A 19,813-nucleotide genomic window follows, 5' to 3' on the forward strand; every position below is an offset into this window, starting at 1 on the left:
TTGGGAATTATATTGTAAACATTCTGCTATTGGAAACTGCCCAATATATAAGTCAAAAAATAATATAACTTTGCAGATGGGAGAGAAAAAGCAAAAGAGAAAGCATGCACTTTGCAGTGCACTCAGCCTACCAGGCCCCATATATCTCCAATTATGCAACCGATGTCGACATAGAAGCAAGTAAACCACACATTCTGGACGAACACATAAACTCCTTCTATTTAGAAAGTTCAATGATACAACACCGTGCACAGGACTACAGTTTAAAGTAGGAAGATTCCTTCTAATAATAGCTACCATCCAAGAAATACACAGTCATGAGCACTAATTCAGTAGGAGAAATGGAATGAACCGTGACTTTAAATTCCAGTGAGCATAGCAGAAAAAATTCACACAATCATGGATGACATTCCATACCAAATGATATCCAACCTAAGCCCTCAAACAAGAAATAATTGGAGGCTTAAGGTTCAAGTAACAAGAATGTGGCAGCAGATCAATCGCGATGCAGAAATAGTTGGAATTAACTTGATTTTCGTCGATGGGTTGGTATGTTAACTTTGTTCAAACTCCAAATAATATACAGTTGAAGCTTATGATAATATTAATGGTAGTGTTTCACCTACAGGGAGGACGGATTCAGGCATATATTCCTCGACAAATCAGGCACCAGTTCGAGGATCATATTATTGAAGGAGAAACCTATGATGTGAATAATTTTGTTGTTAGGAGATATTCGGACATGCAATTTGGAAGATGCTTCGCAAGTGATATCTATATCCAGTTGAATCATATGACTGAGGTTTTGTTGACCGGAGATGTGGATTATATCCCGCCTCATGTCTTTCAATTCACTGATTTGTCAACTTTAATGGAAGCTGCAAGCGAAAACAAATTTCTGATCGGTGAGTCTTTTTTGTTATGTACACCAATGCCATATAGTGATTTCAACTATTTCTGAATATATGATTTCTTATGTAGATGTTGTTGGAATATTGGAGCACCATGACCCAATCAGTACCTTCAGAAACAGATATAACCAGCAAAAATCCTGTTTTCGCTTTACCATCAATGATATGCAGTTAGTATTTAGATTGTTAAGCTCTAATGTTAAATAAAAAGATAGTTCATATTCGAAGACTAAAATATTCTATCAAACTTTGAACAGCACATCAGCAGAAGTGCTTTTCTACGACGAAATGGCAGAAGAATTTGATCAAGCAATTCATGATGCTGTCCAACATCCAATTATCGTTATCATCTCAAGTTGTCAAGCACAATTCTTCAGAGGTAGTTTTCATTTAGTTAAATTCATGTCTTCTAATGTTTTCACAAAACTAAATTACTACATTTTATGATTTAGACGCGCCAAAGTTGTCAAACTTGCCACCAACAAGGTTTTTCATAAATCCAAATCATGGGGCAGTTGAGGATCTAAGGGACGCATTAAGGTTAGTAACGTAACAAATATAATTGAAAGATAAATTCCTTTCTTCATATCTAAAATCAATATGAAACAATTCGATACTACAGGTTGGCTGCATGGCATAACAATTAATGAGTTTGTGAAATACAAGCAAGCAATGAAGTGGAATTTCCTCTACTACTTTGAGTTTGGTTCAACCTGAAGTTGCTCTCTCTGTTTATCCGTGTTGTGATTTGCTCCTTCGAGAGCCTGATGTTTTTAGAAATAATGCTTTCCCTTACGTACTTTGTTGTCTGTATTAAACTATCAAATCTTTGCACTTTAGAATGTAGGCTTTTATTCTGATATGCACATCAAATTAGTGTTTCAATAATTTTCGCATAAGTAATCATTATCCGGATAGTTTTCTCATGCAAATTGAAAAACAATAAAATTAAACGCAAATGTATTATTTAAACTAAATTACAGTAGCATTAGTTGTAAATCAGTCTCACGACTGAGTTTTCTTATACAGACAAATCCAGTTAGGTAACTGCAAAAGATATGAGAATAGATTTTAACAACAAACAAGTCAAAATTATTTACTTAAACATGTTTTTTTTTTTTTTAATACCACGCCCTGCACCGCGGGCATATCTACTAGTAAACATTTTTTTCTCTCATTAGCCACCATCTTATTCTTTATCCTAGTTTTTACCTAGTTGTTAGTAACCTCCTTTATCATTTTTTACATCTAGAATAGCTTGCTCTTTCAAATTGTAATATCTCAAATATTGTAAACACTTTCCATTTATATAAGTTCAAGTTTGGTTTTTTTATCTCTTGCATTCTTACCTTGTAGAAATTTATAGTTATGATCTATTTTCTTTCCAACAAGTGGATAAAGTGGCATGTATGCCAACCACTTGTGGGTTGAAGAGCCTTTATTTTGTGTTTTTGAGTTTACATTTTTAGTATTTAGATTGAGCCCTTTTAATTCTCAATATTATTAGTGGGTTCAATGGTTTTGTATTTGTATTTTTGATTTGGTTTGTAGTTTGATGGGGTTTTGTTAAAAACATGGTAGATAAGCTAATTTTGAAGTTTTGTGTGATTTGGAGTTAGTTTGGTATGATTTGGTGTTGTCCTTGTTGTTTGTTTTGGTATTTTTGGGGGGCTTTTTGGTGTAAAATTTAGTTTATGATTTTGACTTGAGGTTAGTGGGTTTTGGTTAGTTATATTTTATATAGGCTAGATTTAAAATTTGGTAGATTTTGGAGTTGTTTTGGCTTGATTTGGGTCTTGTTTTGGTAAGAAATGGGTAGTTTAGGGGCTATTTAGTGTAGAAATTAGTGTCAAATCTTGTTTAGAGGTTAGCTGGGTTTGATTATAAATATTTGGAATGGCTAGATTTTCCGGTCAAATAAATTTTCCGGTGAGATTTAAGCTATTCCGGGCACCTCCATAGATTCCGGTGAGTAGCTTTTCTTTGTTTAGTTTTTGTTGAGGCCGGTCAAGGCGCGCGGCGACCGTTCGTATTCCTGTGCACTGTTTGATATCACCTTCTGCCACTTTCTGTTTGTTTATTTTTACATTTAGTTTTTTTTTTTGTTTTTTTTTATTAGTTAATTAATTAACAATAGTTGTTAACTTATTAGCTGTTTGTTATTTTAGTTTAATAATAATCAGTATTATGTTTTTATTTTAATCATCAAACTAGATTAATCCAAATTCAACTCAAAATCTTTTGGTCTAATTTGATTAAATTAAAAATTAAATTTTCGCGAAAATAAATTTAGTCCTTGGAACGAATCTTATATTACTAAAATGGGATCGTGCACTTGCGATTAATTTCAAAATCATATTTTGAGCACATCACTATTTTAGAGTATTAAACCCAGATATTCTCTTCAATGAACGATATTCGTAAAACCGAAATAATTCGTCTTTAGTCAGAACAAGTAGACTCTTTGACGATCCTTTTGGCTCCAAAATACTCAGAAAAACGATGTTCATGATAAGTCATGAATTTGACAATTTTGGAATGCTTTCTAAATATTGAAAATATTTTTCTCTGAAAAATACTGAATTTGAGAGACCAAGAAAAATATTCCAGAAATGAAATCAAAGACGATATTAATATTTTCAAGGCAAATATTAATAAGGAGATGATCAATCCTTTCATAGAAAAATACCAATATAGAAGTGTGAAGGATTTATTATTTTTGAGAGATTTAACATAATTTATTCCGAAGAAATAAAATGGAATAAACTATTAATAAAATAATGTCACATGAGTGATTTGAAGAATATCATATGTAGATGATACCTCATCCAGTCTCATGTATTTAATGTTGCAATAGGAAAAGAGAGGCAATCGTAGAAGTACAAAACTCCACAGCATGACTATTGCATAATGAATATTTTCTTAAGACAGATATATTTTAGTACCAAGAAAATATTCAACGATTTTGAAATAACTTGCCAAGATAACCTTTCACTTTTAATTAATCAAATAAATCAATGTCCTATTTGGGAGGATTACTAAGTGAATTTAAATTTAATATTCTTGATAAATACCAAAACAAATATATAATTAAATATATATCGAAGATATTCTTTTAATCTTTCCCTTTTTGGTATTTATCAACCAAACATAAAATTTAAATTTTCGAGTGTGTGCTTCCTCTACGTGTATGCATGTATTTGAAAATAGTTTTTCTCACACGTATATCCTAGAATAGAAGCCTAAATAATCCCTTAAGGTTTCTGCAAAACAGAGATTTGATTAGAATTAAAAAATTTAGGAAAGTATCCATCTTTTTGGTCGTGGGAAGGATTTTAAAATTTTAAAATTGATATTTCTATATAGAAATTCTCTTCCCCTTTTGGTTGAAAAAGCCCAAAAAGAAATGTTTGAAGAAGGAGATAAAAAAAATCTTTTCCTTTTATCTTGACAAAATTAGTTAACTCTTTCAAAGAGTAAAACAATATTGTATTAGAAAGATTTGGTTTCCAAAAAAAAACTTGTCTTAGTATTAGAATCTTTCATAAGTGATTCAGTTTTAGGATAGAAATATTTGTCCTTAATTCTTAGTGATTCACTCTTTCAAGCTTTCAGTTGCTTTAATTCACTTAAGTTCGAATGAGTCGAACTGAATTCAAGTTCTTCAGATTTTTTTGAAGTAAATATTGAATCCAATAAGTTATTTTAACGAAGGATATTGCATTCTTCATATTCGAATAATAAGGACTTTTGGATTTCTTTTGAAGTCCAAGTAATCGATTTTTAAATTTGTAACTCGAATTCATATATATATATATATATATATATATATATATATATATATATATATATATATATATATATATATATATATATATATATATATATATATATATATATAGAGTTGGGCTCAATGGAGACCAAAAAATTTGGAGTCATTAGAGACTACAAGATCTACCGTTAAATAATATGGCAATTAATGGACATGATTAAATATTATTTGTCCTGCATTTCTTATCCTGCATTTCCAGTTTTGTAATATTAATAATTTACACTATTCTTGTCCTGCATTTCTAGTAATGTATTATTAATATTCTTGTCCTGCATTTCTTGTTTTTAGTTTTAATTCAAAACTATGTTTGTAATTTACACTATTCTTGTCCTGCATTTCTAGTAATGTAATATTAATAATTTGTCCTGCATATTTGTGATATATCTAAGTGTTATTTTGTCTTGTAACAAATTCAATTCGTTGCAGGACAATGACAATGAGTTCAGTGCCAATCATAGCAATGTCCAACTACATCTTTGTTTTGTATGCAATTATTATTTTTATTTGTTAGGATTTCGGTGATTGAACACCAATATTATGGGATTATTATTTTATGTTATGCAAGATTTAGAAGTACTGCTTGTTGTTCATCGATTTAGAAGTGCAGGACAGGATAGGGAGAGAAAACAAACGTGCAGGACAAAATATATGCAGCCGTTGGATGTTTAATGATTGGATGGCCAGGATTAGGTCTCTACAGTCTCCAAATAATCCAGTCTCCATAGAACTTTCTTATATATATATATATATATATATATATATATATATATATATATATATATATATATATATATATATATATATATTAAGTCGAGTAAAAAAATCGAATTTGATATTGTCATTCGAAGAAGTAATTTATGATTGAGAAATTTTGCTTTCAATCATAAATATTTTGCATTTATTCGTGCAAAAGCAATTGGGATTAATGTGCTCTACCAATAGTAATTCGGCTCAATATACAGTAAAAGCTCGAAAATAATAATAGAGGAGACACCAGTACTAATTCCGAGTGCAAATTGTATTAAAATAAAATTAGTTCTTTCTAATCAATCCCTAACACTGATTATCTAGAACATGAAACCTGCACTAAAAAGCTTAACACAAGCTTAACAACTGGTTCTGGAAATGACTCATAGAGTCATTGAAATACAACAAACTACAACAATAAAAACTTATTATAACTTAGATATAATCACCTGCAACAAGCATCAAAAACCAACAATCCAGCAGAAATCAACAGATCAGGACATAGCCTCCTTAACAGCAACAACAAATCCCAGTTCTGTGTTAAACACAGCAAGCTCAGGCAGATCATCTTGTGCACCAACACCAATAGCAACTAGTTCATTATCAACAATCATTTCATTCAAATTAGCAATTTGAAGCCTAGTATCTGAAGCCTTCTTAGCAGATTCTAACTCATTCTCAACCTTAGCCAATTTTTCACATACCTCAATTAGTTTATCCTTAAGTCCTCTAATTTCCTTATTGTTATCCTCAAATTTGTCTTTAATTTTTGTGATAACATTCCTAAGGAGCTCATTCGCCCTAACAAAATCATGTGAGACTTCTTCCATAGTCTTATCAATGAGAGTAAACCTATAGGGCTTAATATCCTTAAGAGGCACTTTAGGGACAACTAATTCCTCTACACCTATGTACTCAATTCTTTCAGCAAACATTCTAGGCATAGATATGTGAAATAGTTCAAACACAGAGGTAAGTAACAATCCATATGGCATAAAGTCTTGTTGAAATGCAAGGAACATGTTAATCAGAATCACATAAAGCACATTGAATTCCACAGAATTAGTGACAAGCTGATACATGACCTTCAAATCCACAAAATCAAAGAACTTATCATTCCTAGGTTGAAGCAGAATATTTGCTCTAACAATTATGACAAGCTGTTGATAATCAGGAGTAAAATGCTCTAAGATAATGCCACAATTCTCAACACATAAAGCAGGAGGCAACTCAGAATCACAGAAGAAAGTCACATAGGTCTCAAATTCTTTCCTATCAAATATAAACTTTTCAAAAAAGTTGATGCAAGGTTGAGGAATAAATTCAGGTTCAATTCTGAAAGCCTTATACAAAATATCAACATCAACAAACACATTTCTACCATTTATCACAGTGGTAAAAACAAACAGTCCATTTTCATCCTTCCTATTAACCATGTTACTATAAAATTTACCCATAATATAGGAGTGATAACTTTGACCCCTATAAAATATCATATTATCCCATTTACTGCACATAACAATACCATGCACAACACCTTTTTGAGGCAAGTAAACCATCATACTAGGTTGAATATTTTTAACCATCGTAGTCAGTTTTCCTACATTGGACAGATTAACCAACTGTGGAATCCTAGGGCCAGGGAGATGCTTCCTCCTAGAGTAGGTAATATGAGAGGCATTTTAAAGTCTAGAAGATTGGCCAGAGGTATGGTTTTGGTTTTGATTTGCAGAGGGATTGAAGTTAAAAGGATTTTTGATGGCAGAAAGTTGGTGAGAAGAGTTTTGAGTTTGATTGTTTTGGTTGTTTTGGTTGTGGTGAGTGTTTTGGTTATGGTGTTTGTGTTTCTTGTGGTAGGGGTTGGTAGTGGTGGTGTTTTTGTATGGAGAGAATGGTGAAGATTGGTGATGAAGAAACTGGTTCATTTCCATGTCAAAAAGAAGTGAAGGAAAGTAGGTTGGAGTTTTAGGGTTAGGGTTTGGAAGATTTTGAAATTCCATGCAAGGTTTAAAAACAGAAATGAAAGTGCTGATGTGTGTGTTTTAAAAGGCAAAGGCAGTGGCTATTTATAGAAAAACAGTGTGCAGTGCTTTTTGTGCAAAAAGGAGGGAATTTTCAGTATAAAACCTTGAGTTTGAAAGAATATGCAGCAAAGAGTAGTTGGAGGAATCAGACCCCACTAAGAGTGTGTGTGCGTGCACAGATATTGACACAGCAGTCAAGGCATTCAATGCAAGCAGTCACAAAAAGTCTTTTCTTAAATGTGATAGGACTCAAAGTGCCATGTTTGGAAAGATAAAACTCAGTTTTAAGCAAAAACAGTTGGCACGGAGTTTAAAAAGTCAAAACTTCCAATTTGTCTAATTTTAGAAAAATATATATTGTCTAAATCAGGGAGACAAACAACTATTCATATGGCAGCAAATACACAGCACAAGACAAGTAATCTCAGATAATTCAATTTCCAAGCACATTTACCAAGTAATTCACATCAGACAGCCAAGCAAGCATTCACATAACATAATTTCACACATTCATAATAAGCAATATTCTATCTTAATAATGTAAAAACCTAAATCTAAGTGGCCATTAAACACACCAGTGATCAAGATACCAGGATGCTCAAGGGCTCCCCAGCCATGTCTTTGTGTGTGGGCAAAGTGTGTGAGTGACTTAATTCTAAAAGGAATTCCTAAATCACTTTCTAAGTCCTCAGCACTCTAAATCTATAAGGCAGACCAGCAAAATCACATTACACAATACATTACAGCTAGCAATCTCATCAGTATTCAATACAAAACTCAAGTACTCAGAACTGATCAGATATTTAGGTATTACATAATCTCTAAGTAGGCATGCATAATATGACATCACAGCATAGGCATTGACTTAACATATAGGACACAAAAGTTCAAATTTTGAGAGTCACAAAGTAACATTTTATCAGTAGATAATATACCAGTCTAGCACATGTATATATGATAAACAAGTAATTCAAGTAATAATTATTTATCATGGCAAAACACATAGTCAGCTAGCAACATCATGTTAGGCTTAAACTATTATTATACACAGATTATGCATCCATGACATCAAGGAAGTTACAGACTCACTAAGATAGACATAACAAGCATCAAATGTGTTCATATTGGACCATATAATCAGACAAGTCATACCAGTTATGTATGAACATCATTTATAAATCATGAAACATCAAGTACCACATAAATATCAAGAGTTTAATTGCTTAAAATTACACATATCATCAGTTATCACAGGTATACAACAGATGCATTTTACCATGTTAGGTCCTATAAACTCACTATAAAATATGATATAGTGATCACAATCTGTAACACAGTAAGACAATATAAGAAATTGAAATCAATAAACTCTTATATTCACAAAGCTTTGATAGTTACAAAAACTCTCTCAGTGATTTATATTGTATCACTAAGAGCTGCTAGGGTTCTTAACAATGTACTCGATAACTCTTCTCATCTAGAGTAACCCTAATCTGTGTTTATATAGACACAGTTACAAAATCAATCTCTGATTTGATATCCTATAAATCTGCTATAAATTCTATCAATCAAAGATTGCTCCAGTTTTCTGTTTAGTTTCCATAGTCAGCAAATCACTCCTCCGCTTCTATCCTTCCTTGAAGTATATCCGCTTCTGAGCTCTTTCCACGTGTAAACTCTGACGAATCTTGACTATGTAAACTCTGGTCAGACTTTATCAAACTCTGTCAGACTTTATCAAACTCTGTCAGACTTTACTAAACTCTGATCAGCTTCCATATTAAACTCTGATGATTCCTGTTCTAAAACAAACTTTAAGAACATTAGTAATCATCAATTATATCTAACAATCTCCCCCAACTTGTGCATAAAAAAGTTATGTGCAAGTTAACAGATAATTGATGATGTCAAAACATTTAAGTCAAATGCAACACAGTTTAACTATATAACAGAAAACTTTTAAAACTTACAGATACTTTACTCCTTAGCTGCATAGACACCATTTGCTGTCTGTAGATACCCTCTGAGGAGTTCTCTTTCAGCTTCTTCAAGCACTGTAATCATTTGTCTCTTGATCTCTCTCAGCTCTGGATCTGAAACTCCAGTTTGATAAATTGCAGCTCTGAGATCATAGATCTTGTTCTTCTTCAAGTCCCTATCCAGCCTGATATTGTAAGCTTTATCAGACTCTTCATTAAATGCAAGAGTTCTGATTCCACCTATTGTTTCAATTTTTGCTGAATTTTTCTTCATCTCCACCAGCTGTCCTTTATGATTGAGGTATTTAGGAATAAAAGGTCCAGCATTTTTATTTCCTGTAATCCCCATCTTTCTTCTGATTTGATCCTTAAGCAGGTTGGAGATGTGTTGACATGACTTGTTTTTCACTTGAAATATGTGTGATACATATCTCAATTCCTCCCAGTGTTTAGCATAGAGATCTGCTTCAAGTACTCTAAACACTGTTCCATCAGACATGAAGTAGATAAGAATATTATCTCCTCTGTCATTCTTCACCAGCTGGACTGAATCAAGTTTGTCCATTTTGTCTTGCAATACTCCAGTCTTGGGAGCACAGAGAGATGAGGGGTCATCTGGTCTTGATCCTATACTCTGATCAAATTTTTCATATTTGGATCCCAGCCCTCCTTTATCTCTTCCTGCCTTACGATGAGAGATTGGTTGAATTGAGCCCTTTTCAAAGCTTATCTCAGTCATCAGAGTAGGCTTTGCAAATCCAGCCAGTGGAGTAGTTGTTGGTTTGAACACAGCTTGAGCCTTGTCAGAGGTTGTGTCCTTCTTTGCATCCTTATTAACATGAGCTATGTCAGAGGTTAATCTTTCTTTTTGAGGTTCTGCAACATGAGCTTTGTCAGAGATTGCAGCTTCTAATTTCTTTTCCTTTACAACTTGATCCTTGTCAGAGGTTGTAGACTTCTTCTTTTCCCAGCCTTTTTCCAGACGTTCATCTACTTTGCTTTTGCCCTTGGAAGTATATTCATCTTCAGAGTATACCTTTTTGACTGGTAAACTCTGATCAGCAACAGTAGGTTCCTTAATCAATATCCCTTTCTCTTTTGGCTTGGTAGTTGACTTTGCAGACTTTTGGATCTTTCCAGAGTTTATAGCTTCAACATGTTCCTTTTTCAGCTCAGCTTCCTCTGCAGCAATCAACTCCAAATCCAAATTTGCTTCTGGATTTTCTTGTTCAAAAACCAATCTAGCAAGCTCTTCATCAGTCATGGGTTTATCTGATCCAGCCACTGGTCTGTGCTTTGATCCAGATGTGACATTATGTGCTAGAGCAGACTTTGTGCTTTGCTTAGATTGTTTTTGACTGTCAGAGTTTGAAACTCTTCCACAGTCCCTGCTTGAAATCTCTTGTGCTTGGTGAAATCATCAGCATCATCATCATCATCCTTCTTCTTCCTCTTCAGAGTTTGAGTAGTAGACTTGCATTTGACTTGAGCTACTCTCTCCCCCTTTTTGACATCATCCTCATCAGGAATCAGTATGGATGTGATCAGAGAAAGTGAAGATTGGATGGCTTCAAGCTGTTTGGACATCTTCTCCTGAGTTGATTCAATGATAGTCATCCTCTTGTCCATAGATTCATTTGCAGTCACCAGCTTCTGTACATTCTCTTTCAGAGGTAGCATGGTCCTTTTCTTTTCCAGATCATTTGTCTCCTTGACTTTTGCCACCTCTGTTCTTAGACTATCTATTGATCTAGATGTCTGAGCATGAGCAGGATGAAATGTCTTCAGATAGAGAATTGTGCCTTTGAGGCTTGACATAACATCAGAGTTTGAAATCTTATTCTCTGCCATAGATAAGAATTCTTCAACTTTAGTTGGCTCCAGAGAATGCTGATGGCTCAGCCAGAGTTTATCCCATACTTCATTGGGTGGATCAACCTGAAGATCCCTGGGAAGTGGCTCAGAGTCTGTATTCAGAGTTTGTAGCCTTGCATTGTACTGGCTAGTAGACTCCCACTTTTGTTGTGTCAGAGGGACTCCATCATCTTCATCCTTGTCAGTATCTGAACTATCATTATCATCAGTATCAGCATCAGAGTTTGCTTTGTCAGTTGCAGGAACAGTATCAGCAACTTTCTCCACATTATCTTGAGCAGATTTTTCTTGAGCTTCAGACTGTGATTTGATAGGCTCTTCACCAGTCTGAGCAAGAGACTGTAGAGCTTCCACAGCTACTCTGTCAGATTCATCAACTACATCAGACCTGTAGTTTTCTGGAGCTGTATCATGAACAATGGCATCCTCTGGAATTTTCATTGGAGATTGAGGAATTGGAGTGGAGGGTCCATGATCAGATACTGGAGTATGAAGATCAGACATATCTGCTCCAGCTTCAGCTGTGGTTGGCTCCTTGCAAATAATTTCTTCATCTACTTCAGATGAAGTTGAAGATGTTGTAGGAGATGTCAGAGGAACAGCTTTGATAGGAAGCACCATCAGAGCTTGAGAATTTTCAGCTACTGTAGTTGATGGTGTTTGTTCTTCCTCAACTGTGAAGTCTGTTATTTCAGTGATTGGAACTTTTGTTCTTGCAGGCTTTTGAGCCCTCCTCTTGAATCTGGCTGGCTTCTGAGGACTGGCTTGAGCAGGTACAGATGCTGTTGTAGGAGTAGGTTCAGAGTTTACAGCATGTGCAGGTTCAAGATCATCATATTCATATGCTGCAACAAGTCTTCTTCTTTTCTTCTGCTTTTGAGGAGTAGTAGCTTCAGTGTTTTCTGGGATCTCAGAGTTTGGAGCATCAGAGTTTAAGTGAGCCTCAGAGTTTACTGGCTCATCAGTGTTTGTCGGCACGGCAGAGTTTGATTTCAGAACATGTGTAGCAACAGAGGTTCTTGTCCTTTTGGCAGTAGAGGGGGCTGCATCAGACTTTGCAGCCCTCTTAGACTTGGATGCAGAAGTTCTGGGTGCTTGGGGAGAGACTGGAGATTGTTGATTTGCTGGAGGCATGTTCAGTCTTTCCCTTATTTGTGCTGGAGCCTGGAATGGCCTGAGAACTGGCCTCTTTTCATCTTTAGAGATGAGATCTTTGAAAGCCCTTTTATGCAACTTAAAAGGTCTGATCTCATCATCAAATGCTACCTCTCCAACAGATGCATTGAATAATAATTGGCAAAATCGAGAAAAATATACAACTGTACGATTTTCATTCATTCTTTCACCAATATTTCTAATAACTAATCTACCATAATCGAAATTAGTAGAATAGATCAGAGAATACCCAATTTGTAGCATGTCCATGGGTATTGCATCCCAGTTGGTAGATTTCTTCTGGAAAGCCCTGGTTATGCAATCAAAGAAGAAACTCCACTCCTTCCTGAGTCCAGGACGCTTCAATTGTCCCAGTTTGTCCAGAGAATCATAGTAGCCCAAGTCAGTCATCATAGTCCTTAGATTGGCATCGCCATTAGTGACATAGGCAGTGTCACGCTCTGGTAGGTTGAATGCTGTCCTGACTGTGGCTGGAGTAACAAAATACTCCTCCCCTTCAAATGAAAACACAATTGATGGTGATCCATTTTCACCACCATTGTCGTACTTACCCGTCCTCCAAAAACTGATGATTTGGCTTCCTGAGAGTCTGGCAGGAGCGGTAAGAGCTGTAGCAATAGCACTCTGGGCAAGAAATTGCTGCATGGGATGATAATCCCTTGGAGCTTCGGCAGTGTCAAGAATTGCTGTATAGTTATTGGGGACAAAGTCCACACCTGCATGGGTGAATGTAGTAGTTGCCATTAGAAGAGAGTTTGTGAGTAGAGAAAAGTGTTTGAGAAAATGTGTGTGAGAAGATTTGAATTTCAGAGAGAAGAGAGTAAGAGTTTGTTTAGAGAGTGTGTTTGGAGATTAGGTGTAAAAGTGAAGAGAAGAAAAGAGAAACAATAAAATCTGATGATAAACTCTTCAGATTTTGTGTAGCTGTACACGCTTGGACTCTTTGTTCACTTGGACACCTGTCAGATTTTGACTGGTAGTTGAATGTTAGTGGGATAGAGAAACGAGAGTAATAATCATGAGCGCAGTAAAACATGTGCAGTAATAAATGCTGATTACACGTTCTCCTATTAAAATGTTTTTCATGTAAACCCACTAACAATACATCCGTTTGAAATACTCCCTTCATATTCTCTGAATATTTTGTACTCCTGAAATGTACAAGATTTAAAAATCAAGATTAAATCTCTCGAATTTTAAACTCTGAGATTTACATCAAAGAAAATAAATTTCTAAGTACCTCAGAATAAAAACATGATTTTTAGAAAATTCATCAGAAAATCAGAGTTTGTCACAAAATCCATAGCTCAATAATGTGCTTGTGACAGTATGTGTGTGATTTAACATATTAAATCAGAGACTAGAGAATTTCACAATTTCGTAATTATAAGGTAGACAAGAATAATTTATTTAAACTCTCAAGACATAGACAAACGATATACTCTGATGGAGAAATATATAAAATAAACCAACCCCCCCCCTTTTTTTTTTTTTTTTCAAGGACGCTTTTCAGTGTAAATGAATCACGACCTTTAAATATTATTGTGCAACAGTATTTCTCCAGTAATCAGAGATTGTGACTGGTCACCATAGATTATAAAATCTTGGCAATTACTTAATACCAGTAAGTGTTTGGGTCTTCCCAGTCACTGTCATATAGACATCTAAGATCTCAAAGGAGTACTATGCTTATTTGCAGGGGTATGTATATAGCATCAGAGTTTATAATCACTGTCTAATTTTACTGAGAGAAAATTCAAATTAGTCAGTCTCACTTATAATTAAGATATGTGAAGTAATAGAGTCTCAATGATATCAACATGCATATAGTGTTAAGTGGTAGCACGAAATTGAGATCAAGATTAAGGAACTGAACTGAGATTTATGATTACTAATTCATATCATGCTTCATAATATCTTCACAGGTTTGTTTTCTCAGAGAAATAAAAATGAAATCATTAATCAGGATTCAGAGTTTACAAACATCAGAGAATATCGTCAGAGAATGACAATCAGAGAATGTCATCAGAGTATAACACACAGAGTATATCATCAGAGAATGTCATCAGATTTTAACAATCAGAGTATATCATGGCAAGTTTTGTGAGCAATACATATGGTAATTTGAAAGATCTGACCAGTATGTTTACTCAGTTCCTGATATCATTCCTAGCTCATTCACCAGCCTAGTGAAGGTTGCTTCACTGAGTGGTTTGGTAAATATGTCTGCTAGCTGCTGATCAGTAGGAACAAAGTGAAGTTCAATGGTTCCTTCCTCCACATGCTCCCTTATAAAATGGTATCTTATGCTGATGTGCTTTGTCAGAGAATGTTGAACTGGGTTTCCTGTCATAGCAATAGCACTTTGGTTATCACAATAAAAAGGAGTTTTAGAAAAGGATAACCCATAGTCCAACAGTTGATTCTTCATCCAAAGAATTTGAGCACAGCAGCTGCCTGCAGCTATATACTCTGACTCTGCTGTTGATGTTGAAATAGACTTCTGCTTCTTGCTGTACCAAGAAACTAGTCTTCCACCTAGAAATTGACAACTCCCACTTGTGCTTTTTCTGTCAATTTTGCAACCTGCAAAATCTGCATCAGAGTATCCAATTAGACTGAAATCTGATTCTCTAGGATACCATAATCCCAATGATGTGGTTCCCTTGAGATATCTGAATATCCTCTTTACTGCAATCAGATGAGGCTCTCTTGGATCTGCCTGAAATCTTGCACATAGACATGTGGCATACATGATGTCTGGTCTACTTGCAGTCAGATAAAGCAAAGATCCAATCATTCCTCTATAGTTTGTGATATCCACTGATGCACCAGTGTCTTTGTCTAGTTTGGTTGCTGTTGCCATAGGAGTAGTTGCAGCTGAACTGTCTTGCATACCAAATTTCTTCAAAAGATTTCTGGTATACTTGGCTTGATTTATAAAAATCCCATCTTCAGTCTGTTTAACTTGTAAACCCAGAAAATAACTGAGTTCCCCCATCATGCTCATTTGGTACCTAGACTGCATGAGCTTGGCAAATCTTTGACAGAGTTTAGCATTAGTGGAACCAAAAATGATATCATCAACATAGATTTGAACTAAAAGCAGATCATTACCATGATTCAAATAAAACAGAGTTTTATCTATGGTACCTCTAGTAAATCCATTTTCAAGAAGAAATTGAGCCAGAGTTTCATACCATGCCCTTGGAGCCTGCTTTAGTCCATAAAGTGCTTTGTCCAATCTATAGACATAGTCTGGATGCTTTGGATCCACAAAGCCTGGAGGTTGTTCAACATATACCTCTTCATCCAGTTTCCCATTTAGAAAAGCACTTTTGACATCCATCTGAAATACCTTGAATTTCTTGTGTGCAGCATAGGCCAGAAAGATTCTGATTGCCTCCAATCTTGCAACTGGAGCAAATGTCTCATCATAATCAATACCTTCCTGTTGTGAATATCCTTTTGCCACAAGCCTTGCTTTATTTCTTGTAATGACACCCTCACTGTCAGTTTTGTTTCTGAACACCCATTTTGTACCAACTATAGATCTGTCTTTAGGTCTTGGTACTAGGGTCCATACTTTGTTTCTCTCAAACTCATTTAGCTCCTCTTGCATTGCTTGAATCCAGTCAGCATCTTGAAGAGCTTCCTCCACTTTTTTTGGTTCAGTTTGAGACAGAAAGCAATGATGTAAACACTCATTTGCTGTAGCTGTCCTTGTTTGCACACCTGCTTCTGGATTTCCAATTATTAAATCAGGTGTGTGAGATATTGTCCACTTCCTAGCATGTGGAAGTTGACCATTTTCATCATTGGATCCTCCCCCTTGATCCATGCTCTCCTGATTCAGTTGATTATTCTCTGTAGCTCCCCCTAAGTTTGTGCTATCAGAGTTTGAATCAGTATTCTCTGATGAGTTTGAGTCAGCATTCTCTGATGAGTCTTGGGTAGAGTCTGAAACATTCTGATGCTCCCCCTCAGCAAGTGCTTCATCATCATGAACTTGTAAATTTTCATCAGAGTTTGTTGTATCTTGTTCACAGTCAGAGTTTGACTGTTCATCAGAGTTTATCGAATCAGAGAATATTTCTTCATTTTCAAAATGCAGTTTTTCATGATCATCCATATCTGTTAAGCCCATGATTTTCTTGTCATCAAATGACACATGTATGGATTCCATGATCACCTTTGTTCTTAGATTGTAGACTCTGAAGGCCTTTGTTATCAGAGGATAACCTACAAAGATGCCTTCATCAGCTTTTAAATCAAACTTGGTAAGCTGTTCTGGATGAGTCTTCAAGACAAAGCATTTGCACCCAAATATATGAAAATACTTCAGATTTGGCTTCTTTTTCTTCACCATCTCATATGGGGTCTTGCCATGCTTATTAATCAAGGTTGCATTTTGAGTGAAACAAGCTGTTTGAACAGCTTCTGCCCAGAAATAAGTAGGCAATTTAGCCTCATCAAGCATAGTTCTGGCAGCTTCTATAAGAGTCCTGTTTTTCCTTTCAACTACACCATTTTGCTGTGGTGTACCAGGTGCAGAAAATTGTTGCACTACACCTCTTTCTTTGCAGAACTCTTCCATTGTTGAATTTCTGAACTCAGTTCCATTATCACTTCTAATGATCTTCACTTTGTCTTCAGATCCATGATCCAGTTGTTTCACATGATCCATCAGATGCAAGGCTGTTTCATCTTTAGAGTGAAGAAAATATACCCAAGTGTATCTGGTATACTCATCAACAATGACAAGAGCATATTTCTTCCTTGCAATGGATGGTACATTAACTGGTCCAAATAGATCAACATGTAGAAGATGATATGGTTTCTTTATTGAGAATTCAGTCTTACTCTTGAAGGATGTCTTTCTCTGCTTGGCCTTTTGACATGAATCACATAATCCATCAGATGTGAGTAGTGATTCAGGGAGTCCTCTCACAAGCTTTTTCTTTATAAGCTCATTTATGGAGTTGAAATTCAGGTGTGAGAGCTTCTTGTGCCACTTCCAACTTTCTTCTGCAGAGATCCTTGTAGACAAGCAAATTGCTTTTCCTTCAGAGTTTGTAGGCAAGTGGATTTCATAAATATTCCCATGTCTGTGAGCAGTCACTGCCACTTTGCCTGTTGACTTGCTTACTATCTCACTGTGTTCTTCATAGAAATCAACATGATATCCTCTGTCACAGATCTGACTGACAGAGAGTAAATTGTGTTTCAGCCCTTGAACAAGAGCTACATTTGATATGATGACATTTCCAAGATTGATGTTGCCATATCCCAGAGTCCTTCCTATGTTGCCATCTCCATAAGAAACACTTGGGCCAGCCTTCTCCACAAACTCTGACAGCAGGGCCTTATTTCCAGTCATGTGTCCTGAACATCCACTGTCCAAGACTAGAATATTCTTCCTGTTGCCCTGCAATCACAAAGACCACTAATTGTTAGTTTTAAGGACCCAGACTTGCTTGGATCCCTTGGCCTTATTAAGTTTGTTAGCTTTTGCAGCGGTATTATTATCAGAGTTTGAGCTAACAGACTTTGCAACAGAGTTTGTACTAGAAACAGAGTTTGTACTTGCAGAGTTTTTATTTACCTTTAAAGAAGGTTTCAATTGATAATAATCATAATACAAACTATGATATTCTTTGCAAGTATAAATAGAATGCCATAAACTACCACAATGAAAACATGGATCTTGTGGTTTATATCTAATACTACTTTTTCTAACTCCAGACTTTGTAGGTAAAGAGTTAATGTCCTTGTTCTTCCTGCAAAAATTAGCAAGATGATTAGTATTCCCACAGTTATGGCATGTCTTCCTAGGTGCATTTGGAATAGGCAGATAGTTATTACTCTTGTCTATTCCAACCTTGCCATTTCTATTTTTCCTAGGCTCCTTTTCTTTGCTATCAGACTTTACCTCTTTAAGCTTATGTTTAAGCTGTTTCTGAGTCATCAGTCCTATGTTAACCTGTTTGGGCTTATCAGATTTTAAATTGTTGTTAATCTCTGATTTTGGTCTATTTTGTTTAGACTTAGAGGATTCAACAACAAATTTAACAGGTTTAACCTTAGGTTTTTGAGTTTAACAAACTCTGTTTTTGATGACTCTGCTTCTGAGTTATCAGTGTAACCTAGTCCCTTCTTCCAGTTTCCACTACCTAAGATATCCTGAGTAGTTTTGCCTGAATTAGTCCATGTTTTAATGATTTCCCTTTCCTTAGCAAGTTCTGATTGAAGAGATGCATACCTCTTTAATAATTCATCTTTGACAATGACAGCATCATCTCTTTCTTTCTGAACTTCCAACATCTGAACTAATTCTTTTTCTAGATAATCATTTCTTTTCTTTACACTTAGAGTTTCAGATTTTAATCTTTCATTTTCTAAAGTCTGATCTCTAAAGCTGGTATGCAAAGTTTTAAGAAACAATCTTAACTCAGTTATATCTTCAGTATCAAAGGCAAGAGTAGAATGAGGTACCTTTGCAGTAGATTCAGAGTTGTTGTCAGTGTTTGCCATCAGAGCATAATTGACTTCTTCTTCTGAATCAGATGTATCTGTCCAGTTTCCTTTCTTGGTGATAAAGGCTTTTTCTTTTTCCTTCTTGGCTTTCTTGCATTCAGATGCAAAGTGACCCTTTTCACCACAGTTGAAACAGGTATACTTGTCAGCTTTTCCAGCTTTCCCTTCCTTGCCCTCATTCTTCTTGAAGTTCTTCTTATCATAAACTCTGTCAGAGTTTCTGTCTTTCCTTGAAAAACTTTTGCCTTTGTTGAACTTTTTGTAGGCCAATTTCTTGAAGCTTTTCACCATCAATGCTGCTAACTGCATCATTTCATCATCACTGTCATCAGAGTCTGAGACATCAGAGTTTAAGTCATCAGAGTTTGATGACTCAATGTCAGACTTTGTGACATGAGCTTTTCCTTTATTCTTAGCAGCTTCCTCTTGTACTTTCAGAGCAACAGACTTTGATTTGCCTCCATGACGTTTGCTTCTTTGCTCCATCTCAAGTTCATGGGTCTTCAGTCTTCCAAAAACATCATCAAGAGACATTTCTCCAAGATCAAGATTGTCTCTTATTGTGGTAACTTTCAAATCCCACTTTTCAGGAAGAGCCAGAAGAAATTTGAGGTTTGAGTCTTGAAGATCATATTCCTTGTCCACCAGAGATAAGTCATTCAACAGTTTGACAAATCTGTCATACAGATCTGTCAGAGACTCACCAGATTTTGAGTCAAAGTGCTCATACTC

General features: G+C 35.4%; 1 protein-coding gene across 1 annotated transcript; it reads left to right on the forward strand.

Moving 5' to 3' along the window:
* The first annotated feature begins 388 nt into the window (after positions 1-388).
* Positions 389-1,820, forward strand: LOC108221457 (uncharacterized). The gene is made up of 6 exons (XM_017395335.2): positions 389-549; positions 629-905; positions 982-1,081; positions 1,169-1,290; positions 1,364-1,451; positions 1,534-1,820. The coding sequence occupies exons 1-6, from the start codon at positions 400-402 to the stop codon at positions 1,556-1,558; spliced, it is 762 nt and encodes a 253-aa protein (XP_017250824.2). The 5' UTR covers positions 389-399; the 3' UTR covers positions 1,559-1,820.
* The last annotated feature ends 17,993 nt before the right edge of the window (positions 1,821-19,813 follow it).

The sequence above is a fragment of the Daucus carota genome, chromosome 5 (genome assembly GCF_001625215.2).
Source record: "Daucus carota subsp. sativus chromosome 5, DH1 v3.0, whole genome shotgun sequence".
NCBI classification, from domain to species: Eukaryota; Viridiplantae; Streptophyta; class Magnoliopsida; order Apiales; family Apiaceae; genus Daucus; species Daucus carota.

Coding starts and splice junctions, on each gene's coding strand:
- LOC108221457 (XM_017395335.2), top strand. CDS start 400: ATGGATGACATTCCATACCAAATGATATCCAACCTAAGCCCTCAAACA. Junction 906..981: donor CGAAAACAAATTTCTGATCG/GTGAGTCTTTTT, acceptor TTTCTTATGTAG/ATGTTGTTGGAATATTGGAG. Junction 1,082..1,168: donor TTTACCATCAATGATATGCA/GTTAGTATTTAG, acceptor AACTTTGAACAG/CACATCAGCAGAAGTGCTTT.